The sequence below is a fragment of the Pleurodeles waltl genome, chromosome 5, assembly GCF_031143425.1.
Source record: "Pleurodeles waltl isolate 20211129_DDA chromosome 5, aPleWal1.hap1.20221129, whole genome shotgun sequence".
NCBI lineage: Eukaryota > Metazoa > Chordata > Amphibia > Caudata > Salamandridae > Pleurodeles > Pleurodeles waltl.
The window spans coordinates 233,321,458-233,341,763 of NC_090444.1; the positions used below are offsets into that span (position 1 = coordinate 233,321,458).

At 47.4% G+C, this 20,306-nt stretch overlaps 1 protein-coding gene across 3 annotated transcripts in view; it reads left to right on the top strand.

Annotated features, from left to right (window-relative positions):
- Positions 1-20,306, top strand: part of BICRAL (BICRA like chromatin remodeling complex associated protein) — a 602,600-nt gene that overhangs the window by 480,558 nt on the left and 101,736 nt on the right. For all 3 annotated transcript variants that reach the window (XM_069233969.1, XM_069233971.1, XM_069233970.1), the window contains one exon: positions 1,472-1,566. In XM_069233969.1, the coding sequence (XP_069090070.1) occupies positions 1,472-1,566 (95 nt within the window). The remainder of the gene's footprint in view (positions 1-1,471; positions 1,567-20,306) is intronic.

Genomic DNA, 20,306 nt, shown 5'->3' on the forward strand with positions numbered 1-20,306 from the left:
GGCATGGTAAGAAGCAATTAATACTATCAGTAATTCGATAGGAAACACACAAGTGTGAGGGGGAGCAGAATTGTGTCCAACTTTAGGGCATGGCATGAATACCAAGTACACGGCGGCAAATTGGTAATGTTATTAAAAATGTCAATAAAGAAATATTAAAAAAAAAAAAAAACATTGCTAAATTAAAGAATGTGCAGTGTCGGGACTCATCTGTTCACCTACGCGTCTGTTTGCTGTCTGCTCTTTCTACATTAGGATTAAGGTAGAAATATAATTAAGATTACCCTACTTCTAAACTGCTGGACTTCCTCAACTTTTTCCTTTGTTACAGTTTAAAAATATATTTGTGAAGTTATCTTGCAAAAAGTGCTTTCTTTTAACTAGAGAAACCCTTTTTGAAAAAGAGTAAGTGAAAAAATGGGCAATACTATTTGGTTGTAGTAGCAGACACATTTTGCAAAATGCACTTTAGAAGTTGAATCTTTAAAAACCTAGTGCTCTACGGGCAGGACAAGTAGTTGTTTGGAATTACTGAACACCAGGACCCGTGCTGACAGTTCGCTGGCTACAGCTGAAGGTATTGCCTGTGATCTGTTGTGAGAGAGAATGGGCAAAGATCACAGTTGAGGCCCATGTCATGTACCTAAAACTTCATGAACAAATCTAAATGTGGTGCCCAGGAGGCAGCGGGATATGTGGATGGGCAAAGGGTATGGGCGAAGGCAGTGCCCTTTGGGCACAGGGCAGTGGCGATGTGTGCTAAGTATGAGACAAGGGTGTGATGTTCCTTTGCTCATTTTCTGTGCATGTTGAAAAGGGTCAGAAGAGCTGATAACAGTGGCTACTTTTGTCAGTGGTTTCAGGGCTCAGCCCTTACACCTCCTCTGAGGCCCGACATTCTGCACTTTGCCTCTCTTTCCGACGCAGTGCATAATTTAATTTAGCCGTGCTCATAAAAGCACGGTAAAAACATAAAAACAAATAATACAAATTGCACGAGACATGAAGTACATTTTAGCACCATGACACCTAAAGGTAGACAGAAATTAACAAGATTTTCCACGTCAGGTTTATAAACCGAAAGTGCTTGTTTCTGAACCTCAAAATTTAGAAAGGGAAGCAGAAGCAAGCCAGCCTATGTGATCCACATATTCTAGCTAATTTCAATTTTGGAACTAGTTCCCAAACAAACTCACAACATATTTTGTGAACACCCTGTTGTGAGTATCTCAAAATCTACAGTACAACTTTGCAAAGAACAAATTAGGTTCAAACTGGACCACGTTCTTTCTTCTTTAAATTTTCTACTAATTCTATCACGCGTGCTTGAGCGAGGATTCACGTGGAACTTCTTATATCAAACACCAAAATTTCAGACCCCTTTGATAACTTTTGGTCAATATGGCATAATTTTGTGTTATTTGAAAAATGCCCTGGATTTTAAAGTACCATTCTCTTTTTCTCTTTCTAGTGGACAATGAATTTGAATGTGGTGCATCTCACCTTCTGCATAAGACACAAGCTATGTTAAACAAATACAGATTGTTGCTGCTTGAAGATGCAATGGTAAGATTCAAGTTGAGATTCATTTCTGGCGGTGTTCTAAACGATTTGTTCTATCACATTTTTTTTTTAGATTGTTGGTCAAAAATCTGACTAATAGTATTGATCACTATTGCAATGTGCTGCTCTTTAGCCCATCACACCCATTAGCTCCACTGTATCACTGGAAGAGCAACATTATCAAGTGGCTGAATCCATCCAGTCTCACCTCCAGCACTTTAGACAATTTCAATTCTAACTTCCGCACGTTGCCATACAAACTGTGGAATCGTGCAAGACAACGTGGACTACTGCAGTGCCCTGTTAAAGTAAATTCCACAGAACTACCAAAATGCTGCAAATGCTCTTCATTTCCGATACAGCAAACAATGTAACACATCCCACAAAAAAAGCAGCCCCTGCCCTGCTTCCAATTTATCCTCCGGGCCAGTTGTCATATGAATGTGCATCCAAGATTCATTTGCAAATTCTACCTGACATGGCATTCGGTCTCTTACTCAGAAACACTGCTTTCAACAAGTTATGATATGTTTGTGTCATGAATCTTCCTCTCCACAAAAAGCACAACCCAAGCAAAGGCTGAACTTCTTTCTCTATCACTGAAACATGCCTCTGTTCCTTTAAGCATCCTTTCAATACATGCATTATTTTTTTGCAGTTTTATTCAAACTCGTATTGGAGCGCTTTACATGAGCACCAGTTAATAACACAAAGTATGATTTATTTTTAAATCTCACCTGAGACAGGTTGTATGCTGTGTCACTTGACACAGCATATGCATTGCAAAAAAAACTCTTAAAAGGTGCTTTTGGCTTGCCTTTTACTTACCATTGTAATACCTGGCAGTTACTTACCTTTGGTGGGCCTCATTATCACTTTTATTATCTTCCTTTTCATTTGTGAGCGTATCTGTGCATGAAGCTTCACCTCCTCTCCATGTTTGTGTCTTCTTTAATGGAGCATGGACCAAGACCCGAATTGATTTCTACTAATGTTCTTTTTCACTGCTCGTGCTCAGATTGTGATCCCTTTTTTGTGAGTGTATATAATAAAGTCACATGATTCAGCATTCACCGAGGATACGTTTGTTTCTGACTGGTCTTCGTTTTCGTTGCATTCTATGTAATTCTGCCTTCCTACCCAATTTGGGGAAGGTAATATGAGCTACATGTTTTAAAATTGCACCAACTGGTGATATCACTGTTTGCCTAAATGCTTGTGTATGCGTGCTGTTAGTTCATAGGTTGTACACCTCAATAACAGGCAATAACATACTCATACCATTATAGACTATATAGTAACATGCCACGGCATACCACACCGTAACATATGATACAATAATGGACCATAACATACAATATTTTACAATAGCCAACCATACCATAAAATACCAAACCATAATAACCAATAACATACCAGGCTATGCCATACACTACAATAACAGTCCATCACATCATACCATATTATACCACACTATACAATAACAAGCCATATCATAACATACTATACAGTAACACTCCATACTATAATACAAAATTACAGTCCATACCATTCTATACAAGAACAGGCCATACCATACCATATCATAATATCCACTCAAGTCACCCTCAGCTCCTTTCAACTCTGCCCAGCCCTGTACCCTCAAGCACCCCCACCTCCCCTTTCCTCTACCCCCACCTAAGCCCTCAAGTCACTCACCTACCTTTCCTTCTACACCCCTGAACCCTCAAATGATCCTGACCTCCCTTTACCTTGGCCCACCTCAGAAACCTCAATTCACCTTCATCTCCCTTTACCTCTACCCACCCTGAGCCTTAACATCTCCCCAACCTTCCTTTTTTTTATGTCTTTATTGAGCTTTGAATAAAAAAGAAAACCATGACAGCAGTATGCAGCATTGTATCTTTTACAGGTACATTCAGTATTAAAAAGGAAACTGTGCTTGTTATCCAAGGGTTTGATATAGTTGACTTTGCATATTCTCCACTGTTGTATCAGCAGACAGCCCAACTCAGTTACACCCCACACCTTCCTTTACATCTACCCACCTCAGAGCCCTCCAGTCACCCTCAATACTCTTTACTTTTCTCCACCACTGAACCCTCAAGTAACCTTCACCTCCCTTTACCTCAAGCCATCCCTGAACCTTAAAGTCATCCTCACTTCATTTACCAGTACCCACCCCTGAGCCTACAAGTCACCCGTCCCTCCATTTACCTCTACCAACCAATAAACCCTCAAGTCACTATCACCTCTTTTACCTCCACCCACCCCTGAACCCTTGAGTCACCCTCACCTGCCTTTACCCACTCCGGAACTCTAAAGTCACTCTCACCTCCATTTACCTCTACCCACCCTCTGAACCCTTAAGTCATCCTAACCTCCAAGTCACACTCACCTCCATTTACCCTTTTCCATTCCCGAACCTCAAGTCACCCTCACCTCCCTTTACTTCTACCCTCCACAGAACCCTCAAGTCATCCGCACCACCCTTTACCTCTATCCAACCCAAGCCCTCAAGTAACCCTTACCTCCATTTACCTCTATCCATCCTGAACCCTGAAGTCACCCTCTCCTCCCTTTCTCTTTACCAACACCTGAACCCTCAAGTCAACTCACCTCCCTTTACCTCTGTCCAACCTTTAACCCTCAAGTCATGCTCACCTTCCTTTACTTCTACCCACCCTGAACCCTCAACATTTCCTCACCTCCATTACCTCTACCAATCAGAGCCCAGTCACCTTCATCTTCCTTTACCAATACCCAACTGAACCCTCAAGTCACCCTCACCACTCCTTACCTCTACCCTCCCCTGATCCCTCAAGTCACTGTGCCCTCCCTTTACCTCTACCTACCCGTAAATCCTCAAGTCACCTTCACCTCCCTCTACCTCAAGCCCCCCCTGAACCCTAAAGTCACCATCACCACTCTTTACCTCTATCCACCCCATAAACTGTGAGTCACCTTCACCTGCCTTTAACTTTATCCATTCCTGAACTCTCAAGTCACTCTCACCTCTATTTACCTCTATCCACCATCTGAATCCTCAAGTCATCCTCACCTCCAAGTCACTCTCACCTCCATTTACCTTTTTCCATTCCCGGACCTCAGGTCACCCTCACCTCCCTTTACTTCTACCATCTCCAGAACCCTCAAGTCACCCTCACCTCCCTTTACCTCTATCCTACCCAAATCCCTCAAGTCACCCTTACCTCCCTTTACCACTATCCATCCCAAACCCTCAAATCACCCTCACCTCCCTTTCCCTTTACCCACACCTGAACCCTCAAGTAAGTTCACCTCCCTATACCTTTACCCACCTCAAACCCTCAAGTCATGCTCACCACATTTTACTTCTACCCACCCTGAAAGTCAAAATGTCCCCACCTCCCTTTACCTCTACAGATCCAGAGCCGTAACCCTAATCTTTCTTTACCAATACCCACCCAAACCCTCAAGTCACCCTCACCACTCCTTACCTCTACCCTCCCCTGATCCCTCAAGTCACTCTGACCTCTCTTTATCTATACCCACCCCTGAGCCCTCAAGTCACCATCACCTCCCTTTATCTCTACCCACACTGAGCCCTGAAGTCATTATCACCTCCCTTTACCAACCCTAAACCCTCAAGTCAGCTTCACCTCTACCCCGACTTAAACCCTCAACTCACCCTCATCTCTCTTTACCTCTACCCATCCTTCAACCCTTATGTTACCCTCACCTTCCTTCACCTCTACTCACCTCTGAACCCTAAAGTCACCCTTACTTCCCTTTACCTCCACCCATCCCTAAACCCTAAAATCACTTTTATTAAAATAAGATAAAAAGTATGTTATGTAATTAAAATACTTACCTACGTGGTAAAGTACAATGTGGTAAAGGTACAAATACGTTCCTGCATGGTTCTTATCTTTGTGGTAAGTACTGCATGGTAAAGCTGAAACGTTGAGAGAAGCATTGCCTTTACTTCTATCTTTGTCACAAAATCCAGAGGATGCCTGATCGATCTTTGTGTCTTTCCATCAACAACGTAGTTGATATTAATGTCCCCGTACTGCCCGTCACCTTTCTCTTGGCGATGTTTTGACTGCGCAATAGAAGAGCTTTTTATAATGCTCTGTCTGTTTGATAGAGAAATATATTCATGTAGCAGCTCTCACCTCTTCTGGTGAGAGCCTTTCTCATATGGCTACCCTCTTGCTATTCAAGTCTTCATGCGGAGCGAAAGCGGCATAAACTTCTGCTCGTATGCAAGATAATTCTGATTTGTTTTCTGAAGGCAGTAAACATTCCATATTAAGAACATGGATCACTGCCCCTCGTGGACAGAGTAGTCTGTGTCATTGCTCTTTTTTCCCCTAACTTTTAGCCAGGCTGCACAGTAGCCACACTGCTGCACAACATGCCTATAAGCAGGACATATTGGCTCTGCCAATGCTTGTTTTTGACAGGGGAGATTAAGGGATTTTCACAAAATGACAGGCTGTTGAGCTGACGCTGAGACTCGAACCTGGGTCCCCATTTCCAAGTTGGCAGTTCTGGCCATGAGGCCACATCCTCTCCTGTTGAAGTTTTCTCTATTATTATGACCTGATCAGCATACGAAGAGGGCACTGCTGGTAAGTAATCAATCTCTTTCTCGCTATGATACGATTTTGCTTTATCTGCGGGCGTATGTCAACAGTCAATGTAAACATTGAGAAAAGCATTGTCTTTTCTTTAATCTTTTGTCACAAAATCCAGAGGATGCCTGCTCGATCTTTGTAGTTTTTTATGAACAACTTAGTTGATATGAAGGCGCCCGTGATGCCTATCAGATTTCTCTAGGCGATTACAGTACAGTAGAAAAACTTTCATAATACTGTCTCAACAACTCCCTTTTGTCTTCCTGTCTACTTTCCCCACCCACTGGCTCTCTCTGACATGCTGCCAAAGCTTCTAGCTTGTCTCTGATATCCTTCAACTGTCTCTGCAACTCCCTTTTGTCTTCCTGTCTACTTTCCCCACCCACTGGCCCCCTCTGTCAGGCTGCCAAAGCTTCTCCCTTGTGATGTAGCTTGGCCTGCAGTGTACATCGCACTCCACATGTGAGACCCACACATCTACCCCGAACCACCGCTTTCAGGGCCTCCCATTCCATTGCACGACTCTGTGTGGTTGTCCAGTTCTGTTCCATGTAGTCTGTTAGTGACACCTTTATCGTTTCTCTGTCCACCTGGTCCTGCAGTATCTCTGAGGGGAATCTCCATGGTATGGGGATGGTGGGGGGGGATCGTGTGAGGTGTACTACCTCTTGTATCTTGGGAGCCAGATGTTGGGTTACCAATATGCGATCACACATGCTGAATGTTCCATGTGTGGCAGAGTGACGTGTATTCCTGGAGTCCCGGGTGAGTGTCCGTCCATGCATCCCGAAACCCCATCTGAGACATTACTTCTACCAACCTTGTGGTCATTTTAGGTTTAGTACCCTAGCAGTCGAGGTGACAATCTCACTCCCCATCAACCACGCAATTGAAATCACCTACCCAAAAAGTATCAATACCCATGGCACCTGTCATTACTCCTGTTAGCGTATGGTAGAAGGATTTGTCATCATTGTTTGGGGCATATGAGTTAGTTACCTCCATTTCCTGGTTGTCTAGTGTACCCTGAATCAGTATATATCTGCTTTCTATATCTGCCTCCATGTATGTCAATGCGAATGGGAAACCCAGGGCTACCCATACCAGTACCCCCTAGCGAATGAGGAAAAAGTGGCATAGTATTGTGCCCTCTCCATTTTTTAGCAAGCTTCTTCGCTTCAGGATCAGTTAAGTGGGTCTCCTGGAGACAATCTATATCAACCCCATGACGTTTGAGTAGTAATAACACTCTATATCGTTTAATGCTTTTGCCAAACTCTCTCACATTCAAGGGGTGGAGTTTATATGCAGTATTAACAACAATTGGATCATGTATTCTGAGATCCCAGTTTGCAGGAATGCCCACATGTCTAGATGGCTAAAACCTCTATAGAACAAACTATATTCTTTGTTCATATAAGGACAAAAAACAGATTTCCCTTACCCCTCTCACCCACAAACAACCATTATATTAACGTGTAACTATCGGAGCCCACCCACTGTTGTCAGGACATCCACAACACCCCAGCCGGTCCAACCAGGACCTGGTAATTGTAACTATGGCACAGCTTTTTTACAAGATACCCACAGCAATTACTATCCCCAACTTTAAAACGTTATAGTGCAGACATGGCCATAATTCGCTATGACTCAACCAGGATCCTGCTGGTCGTAACTGCCCATGAAACCTGCTGCCATCACCTCCACAATTCCGCCCAACCGTAAATAATACAAATATCAACAATTGCCATAAAGCACCATTTTCTAACTAAGGTGACTCCCAAGTGGTCATACAGGACAATATCTACTCTTGGCCCATATAAAAGTCCCCTCAACCCTCCCCGGGCCCACCCTTCTCAAGGGCTGTGTCCTGAATGATCTCAGATGTGGGGTTTGGGGCCCTTGAGGTAGTGTCTGTAGAAGATGCCTGCCCTGGTGACTTTCCCTCTTCCTCCGACGATATTGGTTGTTTCAAGTGCATGGCTCCATCTTCCCCTAAGCGTATTCTGTCAGAGCCTAATGAAGTCAAATTCGGGTTGTCACTGGGGTAATTCGAGGGCTCGTACCCCGTTTCCAGCATTGATTAGTTCTAACCTTCACTGTGGTACTAGGGACTCTAATCTCAAGCCACTCCCAAACATCATCAGGCCTGTCAAAAAAGTGTGCCTTGCCATTGCGTAGTTCTTTCATTTTAGCTGGATATAAAAACATATATCTCAAGCCCATTGCTCTCAGCTTCTGTTTAGCGGCCATGAAAGACTTGCACAGCTCCTGGACCAATTTTGTGTAATCCAGACAAATAGCTATGGTACATTTCTCAAACTGAGCGACTTCTTGTTCCCATGCTGCTTTCAAGAAGCAATCCCTGTCCCCATAGTTGACGACCTTGGCAATGATGGCCCGAGGAGGGGCTCCAGGACGTGGTGGCGAGACCAAGGGTCTGTGGACCTGTTCAATTACAAAAGAAATCTGAAAGGCCTTGTGGTATCAGCTTTGATCTGATCCAGTCCTCCAAAAAGCACCCTGTGGATGAGCCCTCGGCCTTCTCTGGGAACCCCAACACCCGAATATTGCTGTGGCGGGAGCAGCCTTCAGTGTCCTCCGCTGGCAACCATGGCATTTATGGTGGGCACCTGACACTTCAACGTTGCCACGTGCCCCTGTAGAGTTTCTATGTTACTTCCGCATTAGTGACTTTGTTGGAAACTTTCGGTAAGTCAGCTCGCAACAGATTAGCACCAGTCAACACAATTTCTATCTGATGCACCAGTGCCATTCTTATTCCCTGGATCCGCTCTTGTTACCTCCGATGTAGCCTCCTCCGAGCCCCCCTCGTCCACAGCACCTTGTCAGCCTCTGGGTAGGCTGCCTTGGGGTGGTATACTGTGATACAGTGTTCGACTCCGATACACGTGTTGCTTTGTCCTTCCAGATGATGGCTATCTTCACACTGCAATTCAGGGCTATCACTTGGTACCACAGTAGCAGCCTGTTCTGGTCTCACGTTAGGTCTTCCTATGAGAGCCATCTGTGTTGCTCAAGGCCCAATTCAAGTGTTATGGACAAGCTAATGGCCAACTCTCAGGAAGGATCAAAGGCGTCTCTCCTTATATGTCCAGTTCTCTAACCTACATGCTCCTCAGGTTTCTCACTGGTCCCTAAATTGCCAACTGTTGCCTCATTAATCCCCTAATTCACCACAGCTTCTGATGTTGAATGTGGAGTACTAAGTATGCTGCCCTCAATGCATATCTCCTACGGGGGAGCTAGCTCTCCCAGGCCCCCAGGGGGTAGCGGTCTGTAAGATTATCCAGGTGTCAGCATGCAGACCCTAAGTCCTTATGGAAGCTCCCTCCTGTTGTTGTGACCAAGATATTTCTGCAGTCCGTACCTAGTGAGACTCCCTGTAGTATGATTACGCTGTGGGTGTCACAGGTTTAGTGATTAGTGGGGTACAAAGGTCTGTTAGGATTAACTCCCATTGAGATGCAAGTGGGTTTTCTGCAAGCCTAGTGTATCTTCATTACGAAGAGCTGTGCCCTCCGTGCTTGCCCAGTTAGCGACTACACCCAGGCTTCATATGTTGTCAGGTCAGGGGACCGCCATCTACGAGTTATGAGGCGTTTAGCCAGTAATAAGCCAAAGTCCAGAAAACAGGAGTTTTTTGCCCCTAGGAAATAACCCCAAAATGCAAATTTTCCATGTCCGAGGTGCTGGCCGGCTCACACAGTGGGTCAAACGGTTAAGGATTGCAATCCAATAGCGATGTAGGTTCGGACATGACCACAACATGTGTAGTAGATCCGCTCCCATCTCCGGGCAGCGTGGGCATGCAGAGTCAACGCGACTAAAGTATCTGCTAATCTTATCATGGTTCGAGATAGGCCCTCTGTGTAACATAATATTGTGTGAGGTGGAATTGCATATTGTGTGGAACATACACAAGAGTTTCTAATATATTCCTTTTCAGTGAAGGGCCCTTTTTTGTTTGCTTTCCATCACCCACGTAGAGCTGTAAGCGGACCCGATGCGAGGAGTGGCAGAGAGTCCGCTATCCAGTGCAAGTGTCTCCCCTCCCCAATGTAATGTAATGTAAGATGCATTTAGGGCTCCCTTATCAGGTCATCACGTGCACGCTGCAGAGCATGCTTCACGGAGATGTATAATAGAAAGGTTCCTGGGGGCAGATCAGTGGTCTCCATCAGAGCTGCATGAATGCAGAGTACGTCATCGGCATAAAGGTCCCCTAGGGTGTGTAGCCCCATTTCGTGCCAGGGAGCCAAATCTATGGTTGATGTAACACAAGTGCCTCGCAGTGTCCCCAATAGTGGTATGGCGGTGCATAAGGGAAAATGACCCTAGTGAGGTAACAACACCTACAATAGCAATGGTGTGCTAGGTTCAACAGTAAGGGCTCTGGTGTGGGGGGACTTAGTACAAGGGTGGAATAAAGGGAGCAGTTTATAACATGACCATGCTGACAGATCGGTAGCAGTATCCTATAAGTATCGGGATGAGAGCCAGTGGGCCACCCATTGTAACTGTGCAGCTAGGTAGTAGTGCTCTAGGTTCGGCAGTGATACCCACCTAGGTTCATTGGGCGTTATAGTTTAGAAAGGGCCACTCTACAGCGGGAGGTATTCCAGATGAAGCTGTGTATATCCTGCTCCAGGGAGGGAAAAAAAGAGGCTGGGATGTATAGAGGCAAATTCACAAAGTAATATAACAGGCGAGGTAGAATTATCATTTTAACGAGGGCCACCCTGCCCATCACTGTCAGTGGCAGAGTCTTCCAGAATGTCATCTGGTTTTGCTGAGCTGACATGGCACGCGTTTGATTCCCATCAAATAGATCAGTGTTTGTATGGTATATCTGAATTCCAAGATATCTAAATGTATTTGGCTGCCACACCAGCCCAGAAGCCACAGAGATGGGGCCTAAATCAATTATAGTGGGTAATAATGGGACAACACAGGATTTAGCCCAGTTGGCCCGCAGACCTGAGACCTTTGCATGTGCATCAAAAAAAGGTATTATATCCCTGGGTAAGTTGGCTAGGTCCCTAATGTATACCAGAAGGTCACCTGCATATAAGGACACGGCATGGAGCCCATCCCCCTGGGTTATTCCCCAGGCATGCCCTACCTTCCTGAGTGCGACCGCCAGAGGCTCCATCGTAGGGCATAGAGCAGGGAAGATAAAAGACACCCCTGCCGTACTTCTTTCAATCTGAATTGGTGATGATACATGTTTTCCAGTCTTAGTCTGGGCCATTGAGAATGTGTATAATAACCTCACCAGTTGGAGAAAGTGGGAGCCTAACTCATATTTTGGTAGGACTTTAAAAAGGAATGACCATTCCAGTGAGTCAAACACTTTCTAGAGGTCCATAATGTAGCAAACTGCACGTGGCAAGTGACGAGGAGCACATCGCAGTACACGGAAAAAACAAGGTATGTTGAGAGATGTCATGCGACCAGGCACAAAACCACTTTGATCCCCATGTACCAAGGGGTCAGTCGTGTTGCAACAATTTTGGCCAATATCTTATAGTACATCTTTGAGTGCTAACAGCCGGAGTGAAGATTAGTGGGGTCTTTATGTGGCCTCCCGAAGTGTAGGGGGTAAACGTGCTAAGTTTAGGGCTTCCTCATGTAGAGTAAGCAATTGAGGTGCAAGTTGAGTAGAGCATAGTTTATAGAATTCATCCGGCAGCCCTTAAGGGCCAGGTGCTTTGCCACTAGCAAATGAGCAGATGCAACTTGTATTTCAGGGAGCGTTATAGGGTCCTTTAGTTCCAAACATTGGTCGGCTGTGATTCGAGGTAGAGGTAAATAAGCAAGGAATACATCGATATCACCTGATACAGGGGACGAGGCAGAACTATATAGTGACGTATAATGCGAGTGGAATGCTTCGTGGATTGCAGCCTGTGCATATAGCAGAGTGCCCGACTGTGAGAGGATGGACATAACTAGGTTTGGTGAGTTCTCCTTGTGTATTAACCGGGCAAGTAGGGACCCCGCTCTATCTGCTTTTACTTGCGTACTAGCTGAGTGTGCAGCATAGTTTAAGCATTTCAATCTTTCACAAAGTTCTGAATGGGTTTTATGCTTAGCCTGTAACTGTGGCATAGCGTTGGGATTCCGTGCGGCTTCAAACCCATAGTGCAATAGCTGTCATTCAGCATCAGATACCTCTCTGTCCAACTGTTTGCGCATGCCCCAGCTGAGTCCCAGGCAGTGACCATGCAACGTAACTTAAAAGGCATCCCATTCCACTAAACGGGACAAGGCTGTACCTCCAATAAGTTCAAAATAGTTTGTGATCTGTTGCTCGGGTCAAACTGCAGAACGCTGAGTCTTCCAACACTGCGGGCTGTAGTCGCCATGCTGGAACAGGAGGAAGGGAGGTCAATCCCCAAATAAGTTGAAGGTATTGGGGGTTGTGGTCGGAATGAGTCCGCCCCAGATAGTCCATCTGTACTATTACTGGAATCAAGCTGGCAGTACAAGGTAGCCTATCGAGGTGGACATGCAGACCATGAGGGGCCGAGTAAAATGAGTATACTCTGGTGTTAGCGTTATAATGGAGCCAGACGTCTGTCAGATGCCAGTGGCACAGCCAGGTCGTCAGAGAATGGGCGTTGGAAGTGTCAGTAGTGTGCGCTAGAGGTGGCAAGGATCTATCCAGATGCGTATCCAATACAAAATTAAAATCTCCTCGTATAAGCCAAGGAACATCGCTCCACTGTGCCAATAGTTCATTGAGTCCAGGTGTCCCCTATTAGTGTAGTGTAGGCAGTGTTTAGAAGCCAGGCTCTCTAGAGGTAGCTGTGGATAAGCAGCCAAGGCATATCTAGGAGACATGCAAAGCTCATGCAATACTACTGTAGTCACACAGCACTTACACACATGAAAGAAAACACTCAGTGTTACAAAACTAAAGGTGCTTTATTTTAGTGACACAATACCAAAAAGTACTAGAGAGGCAACCCTCCAATAGGAGGTAAGTAACACACCAAATATATACACATTTGTACAGCAATAGGCATAGAAAGTGATAGAAAACAGTGCAAATACAATTAGACAATAGTGCCCCTAGGGGAAGCCCAAACCACATACTAAAAAAATGGAATGCGACGCAGGACCCCCACCTAGGTAAGTGGAATGTGTAGAGGGAAGCTAGGGGTACTAGGAAACATCAAAAGTAAGTACCACAGTGCCCCCATAGCGACCAGGAAGAAAGGAGTAAGTTACTGGATCTTCCTCAAACCACCCAAAAGGAAGGAAAAGAAGAAAATGCAACACCCAGACAAGACGTTGCCCCCTTCTGTGGAAGAAGGGGACCAAGTCAAGAAGTCACATAAGAGTCCAGTGGGGGCAGGAGCCCCTACCTACCAGTCTAGGATTGCAGGAGTTAGATGACAGTGATGTGAAGATGGTCAGCACTAGCCCTGGAGTCGGTGAAGAGTTCCTGAGGGATGCAGACGTCGTCCCACGCAGGAAGAAGAATTGCAGTTGGGTTCTGGTGCAAGAATTCCACTAACAAGCCTTGGCAAAGGCACATTTCATGGTTGGCGGAAAGTGGAGCTGCCGGGGACCAGCAAGGCCCAAGAGGACTCAACCCACACCGGGGACCCTCAGCTACACAGAGAGTCCACAAGAGCAGAGACAGCACCAACAGAAGTGCCACAGGATGGGGGACACAGAAGTCGCAGAAGAGCCCACGCAGCGCTACTGGAGAAGGGTCCCACGCTGCCGGAGAACCACACAGAGGGCTGTGCGTCGCAGGAAGGAGTGCTGGAACTATACATAGCCTGAAGATCTCTTGGAGGAGATGCCCACAAGCCTTGGTAGCTGACGAGTCACAGTGCACGGGGGTAATGTTCTGCATGGGAAGGCAAAGGCTTACCTCCACCAAAACTGGACAGCTGCCAGAGAGGATCAAGAGGACTACACCAGACCACAAACCTGTGATGTGATACCACGCAGATCAGGATGAGAGGAGATCCATACAGCCGGTCATCGTTGCAGTTGGTGCCTGCGGATGCAGGAGAGTGACTCCTTTACTCCAAGGGAGATTCCTTCTTCCTTCTTGTGCAGGCTGAAGACTTGCTGCCCTCCGAGGATCCAGAGCTGGAATGAGCCGTGGAAACAATGTTGCAAGCAGAGTCTTTGTCGTGGATGCAGCTTGTTGGTTCCTGGAGGGTCCAGTCGCAGTTCCAGTGGCTAGATTTCAAAGTAGAGGTTGCAGAGGAGTTCTGCTGGAATCTTGCAAGCCTAATCTCAGGACCCACTCAAGAGAGAGAGATCCTAAATAGCCCTGAAAGGGGGATTGGTCACATAGCCAGGTGACCACCTATCAGGAGGGTGCTCTGACATTACCTGCCTCACCTGGCCTCTCAGATGCTCCCAGAGGTCCCTGCCAACCTTGGATTCAAGATGGCAAATCCCAGGGACCCTCTGGAGGAGCTCTGGGCACCGCCCCTGTGGTAGTGATGGACAGGGGAGTGGTCACTCCCTTTTCCATTGTCTGGTTTTGCGCCAGAGCAGGGACTGGAGGTCCCTGAACCGGTGTAGACTGGTTTATGCACAGAGGGCACTAAATGTGCTCTTCGAAGCATACCAGTGGCTTGGGAAGGCTACAGCATGTAATACCTATTTCCCAAGGGTGTTAACCCCCTCTCCCAGAGGAAATCCTTTGTTCTTGCTTCCTGGACTTGAGCTGTTCAAGCAGCAGGAGGGCAGAAACCTGTCTGAGGGGTGGTAGCAGCTTGAGCTGGTAGGAGCAATGCTGGGGGTCCTCTAAGGAGCCCCCAGAGTGCATGGAATCATACTTCTAATACTAGCAACAGTATTGGGGTATGATTCTGACATGTTTGATACCAAACATGCTCAGGTGCGGAGTTACCATTATGTAGCTGGACATAGAAAGTGACCTATGTCCAGTACACGCATAAAATGATGTCCCCGCACTCACAAAGTCCATGAAAGGGGTACTGGAGTTTGTGGGGGCACCTCTGCTAGTGCAGGGGTGCTGTCACACACAGGTACTTACACCCTGCCCTCTGGGATATGAGGGCTTGCCATAGGGGTGACTTACAGTGACCTGGTCCAGTGACCTATGGTGAAAAAGGGTGCATGCATTCTTCCACACAGGGTGCAATGGCAGGCCTGCAGAACACTTTCCCAGGGATCCCCATGGGTGGCATAATACTGCTACAGCCCAACGGGAACCCATGGTACACCAATGCTCTGGGTACCATATGCTAAGGACTCACATGGGGGCAACAGTATGCCAAATGTGGGTTGAAAATGGTACAAGTTAACAAGTTAGAAGGGAGAGAGCATAATCACTGGGGTCCTGGTTAGCAGGATCCCAGTGTACACAGTCAAACACACTGATAACAGGCAGAAAATGGGGGTAACCATGCCAAGAAAGATGGTACTTTCCTACAACAGTCATCGTCATTTGTGTATTTCTGTACATAAACAGCGGCTTTAGTTGCATGAAAGTAGACTATATCAGATGATAGTATCTGCAATCTCTGGGGTTATATCTGGAGGGATGTGCGAGCTCTGTACAGAGGGTCATGTGGTAGTGGAGCTCTCCCCATCTGATGAGGGAGAGTCCAGGACGTCCGGACTGGAAGAGTGTCTGGGGTCTGAGAGTGCGGCCGCTCACTGTAAGGCGCCGTTTCTGGATTCTCTGTTCCAGGTCTGGGGTCGCAGAGAGGCCCTTCCCTATTCGTGACCGCGGCCCTTAGTTACCCCGGTGGTGGCGCTGAGATCTCCACTCTCTTGTACTTTCCGCCTGCATAGAACAGTTGGTGCAGCCATCGAGTCCTTCGAGCCAGGACCAGACTTCTTCTGGGGTGGTGAAGAAGTCTGTGGTGTTATTAGCCATTACACGGAGTTTAGCTGAAAAGAGGAGAGAGTAGCGAAGTCCCTACTCTCGCAATCGTCGTTTTACTTCCAGAAAGATATTCCGTTGTTTCTGTACAGCAATCGTAGAGTCTTGAAAGAACACTTCTTTGGCATTTTCCACCTATATGGTAGCGAGTGAGTGCATCTCCCTTAACAACACTTCTCTGTCGCAGTAAAAGAGAAAGCGTATCACCATCAGGGAATGGATTAGCACCTGGCGGGGTCGCCGGGCGGGACACGATGTGCCAGTTCAGTGGAGTAGAATTGGGAGAGTGTGCCTGGGGGGAGATTGGTACGTATCCAGTCTTCGAGATACTGCTCTGGGGCTTGACCCTTGGTACCTTCTGGCATTTCCACCAGTCAAATATTGTTTCTGCGGTGTCTGCCTTCCGCATCTTCTGCTCGCTGTTCCAGTATACGCACTCTTTCCTCCAATTCTTATAGAAAGGACTCCAAGCTGGTTGTTCTAGGCGGCAGCGTTGTAACAGCTTGCTCCATTAGTGTCACCCTGTCCGCTAACTTCGTATGATCCGCATGAAGAAGGCTTAAATCAAAGGCGTCTATTTGTATTTTGTACTCCAGCAAGGTCCCCGTGCTATCTATTGCCAATAAAACAGTATCTATTTTATCTATGGAGAGCACAGTCTGGGCGCAGTAGCACATGACCTCATGTCGTGGGGCCCACACTTAACCTTGACAACGCAGGCTCGAGCGTACACGCTGGATCCTACCGTGCAGTCTTCCACCTCTGCTCTATCCTCGTATAATCACCCCACGTATTGTCTCTATGTTGCCAGGATACTCACAGCCTTACTGATAGCTCCAGGCTAGGCCACACTGCAGGGCGTTTAGTGTTTTTCAAATAGATGCGTGCAGCGTGCCATGACCACACCAGCGTGAAATGGAACAGCGGTACACTCCTCCCCGGTGCAGTCCCTAGGACCCGCTCACAATGCCACTGTGCAGTCCTCTGTATGTAGCACCTTTCACAGAAGCAGCAACAGTATTATGAAGGGCCTCAAGCGGGGCCTCCCAGTAGCAGGCAGAGTCCGGACCCCAGGTCCGCAGATGGTGTGAGAATCCTCCTGGGGAAACACGTGGGTGCCAGCTCCCCTTGCTATTGCCCCCTCTAGAGAACCCCCCACATCTTGCCAACCGAGTAGGGGGGTCCCAGTCCAGGCGGCAGCCGCTACTCAGGCCACAGTCTGCTCCAGTTAGGACGCACTGGCAGTCCTCTGCTGATAAAAATTGCCCCTGCATCCCTACAGGCAGCACCCGCTCACGGTCTGCCGCCACAAGCATTGGACATCCGGTTCTCTCCGGCAGCCCGGTCACAAGGCAGGGATATATTCGCTACCGGCCGGGCCGCAGGCCAGCATGTCATTTTGTGTTTCGGGGCTCTGTGGCAGTGCACAGCCTGTCGATCGTCACCAGGTGTGTACAAAGCACCACCTGATAGCACAGCCTGTCAGCTTTCCATGCGCGCCGATGGCAGTGCGATATGACACATTAAGTATTCGTTTTGGGCAGGATAATTTGATAGTGTGACAGAGCTCTGCTACTTCGCGTCTGCCATGTTGGCTCCTCAAGCCACGCCCTCCCGACCCCCTCTGATAGGTGGGCCACTGTAGTGCCCAACCCCCTTTTAGGGTTAACTAAGGGCTCCCCTGAGAGTGGGTCCTTTGATTTGTCAAGCAAAACTCTACAAGGAACTCTCTGCAAGACACTTCTGCAACAAGGCTTCTGGAACCACTTCTGGTCTGCCTTGGGAAATGAAACAAGACTGAACCCCTTTTGGAGGGCTCCCACTGCAACATTGTTTCCCCAGCTCCTGCAAGAATTCTGCAACATCCATAACTGTGCACCCTCCAAGGTCACAAGGACTCTGTTTGCACTAGGAAGCAAGAAGGAATCTCCCTGAGAGTGAAGGAGTCACTCCCCTGAATCTGAATGCACCTCAATGACAACGAAAAATTGGTGGATCCTGCTGCCCCACGGACATCGAAAGGCTATGCTACACAGGTGGTAGCTCTGTGGCTCTCTTCAGGTCCAACTTGTCTTCTTTCCAACTTGGTAGATGGTTGGGAGATGGCAGGTCCTTGCTGTAGTCACTGGGACTGAACCCCTGTGTATTGTGTCTGTTGTTGTCACCAATGCTTGTTGACTGTTCCCACAGACGACCTTTGAGCTCCAAGAAGCCCCATCCTCCAGCACTCTGCAACTTCAAAAACAGCCTCCACCCTGCAACGCCTGCCGTGTAGGACTCTTTCTGTGTTGTGCTGCTGAGGCCAACCTGCAACTCCCTGTGCCTGCTGCCAGTGGGTCCTCATGGGAGCTCCAATGATTCCTGCTGGCTCTCCTGCTTGCTAATTGCCATTCCTGACTCCCCTTCAAGGGTCGAGACGGTTGGACCTTTCTAGACCTCAAAATCCTGCAGACTTCCTTGCATCTTCTTCCTGCTTTTGTCAACGCTTGTTGGTAGTTGTAGGAGGCTGGACTGGCTTGTAGTGAGTACCAAGGGGTACTTGCACCTTGCACCAGGCCCAGTTATCCCTTATTAGTGTATAGGGTGTCTAGCAGCTTAGGCTGATAGATAATGGTAGCTTAGCAGAGCAGCTTAGGCTGAACTAGGAGACGTGTGAAGCTACTACAGTACCACTTAGTGTCATATGCACAATATCATAAGAAAACACAATACACAGTTATACTAAAAATAAAGGTACTTTATTTTTATGACAATATGCCAAAGTATCTTAGAGTGTACCCTCAGTGAGAGGATAGGAAATATACATAAGATATATGTACACAATACCAAAAATATGCAGTATAGTCTTAGAAAACAGTGCAAACAATGTATAGTTACAATAGGATGCAATGGGGACACATAGGGATAGGGGCAACACAAACCATATACTCCAAAAGTGGAATGTGAACCACGAATGGACCCCAAACCTATGTGACCTTGTAGAGTGTCGCTGGGACTATCAGAAAATAGTGAGGGTTAGAAAAATAGCCCACCCCAAGACCCTGAAAAGTGAGTGCCAAGTGCACTAAAGTTCCCCCAAGGACAAAGAAGTTGTGATAGAGGAATAATGCAGGAAAGACACAAACCAACAATGCAACAACGATGGATTTCCAATCTAGGGTACCTGTGAAACAAGGGGACCAAGTCCAAAAGTCACAAGCAAGTTGGAGATGGGCAGATGCCCAGGAAATGCCAGCTGTGGGGGCAAAGAAGCTTCTACTGGACAGAAGAAGCTGAGGTTTCTGCAGGAACGAAAAGGGCTAGAGACTTCCCCTTTGGTGGACAGATCAGATCCCTCTCGCCGTGGAGAGTCGTGCAGAAGTGTTTTCCCGCTGAAAGAACGCCAACAAGCCTTGCTAGCTGCAAATTGTGCGGTTAGCGTTTTTGGATGCTGCTGTGGCCCAGGAGGGACCAGGAGGTTGCAAATTGGACCAGGAGGTAGAGGGGACGTCGAGCAAGACAAGGAGACCTCTTAGCAGCAGGTAGCACCCGGAGAAGTGCCAGAAACAGGCACTACGAGGATGCGTGAAACGGTGCTCACCCGAAGTCGCACAAAGAAGTCCCACGTCGCCGGAGAACAACTTAGGAGGTCGTGCAATGCAGGTTAGAGTGCCGTGGACCCAGGCTGGACTGTGCACAAAGGATTTCCGCCGGAAGTGCACGGAGGCCGGAGTAGCTGCAAAAGTCGCGGTTCCCAGCAATGCAGTCTAGCGAGGTGAGGCAATGACTTATCTCCACCAAACTTGGACTGAAGAGTCACTGGACTGTGGGAGTCACTTGGACAGAGTTGCTGGATTCGAGGGACCTCGCTCGTCGTGCTGAGAGGAGACCCAAGGGACCGGTAATGCAGCTTTTTGGTGCCTGCGGTTGCAGGGGGAAGATTCCGTCGACCCACAGGAGATTTCTTCGGAGCTTCTAGTGCAGAGAGGAGGCAGACTACCCCCACAGCATGCACCACCAGGAAAACAGTCGAGAAGGCGGCAGGATCAGCGTTACAGAGTTGCAGTAGTCGTCTTTGCTACTATGTTGCAGTTTTGCAGGCTTCCAGCGCGGTCAGCAGTCGATTCCTTGGCAGAAGGTGAAGAGAGAGATGCAGAGGAACTCGGATGAGCTCTTGCACTCGTTATCTAAAGTTTACCCAGAGACAGAGACCCTAAATAGCC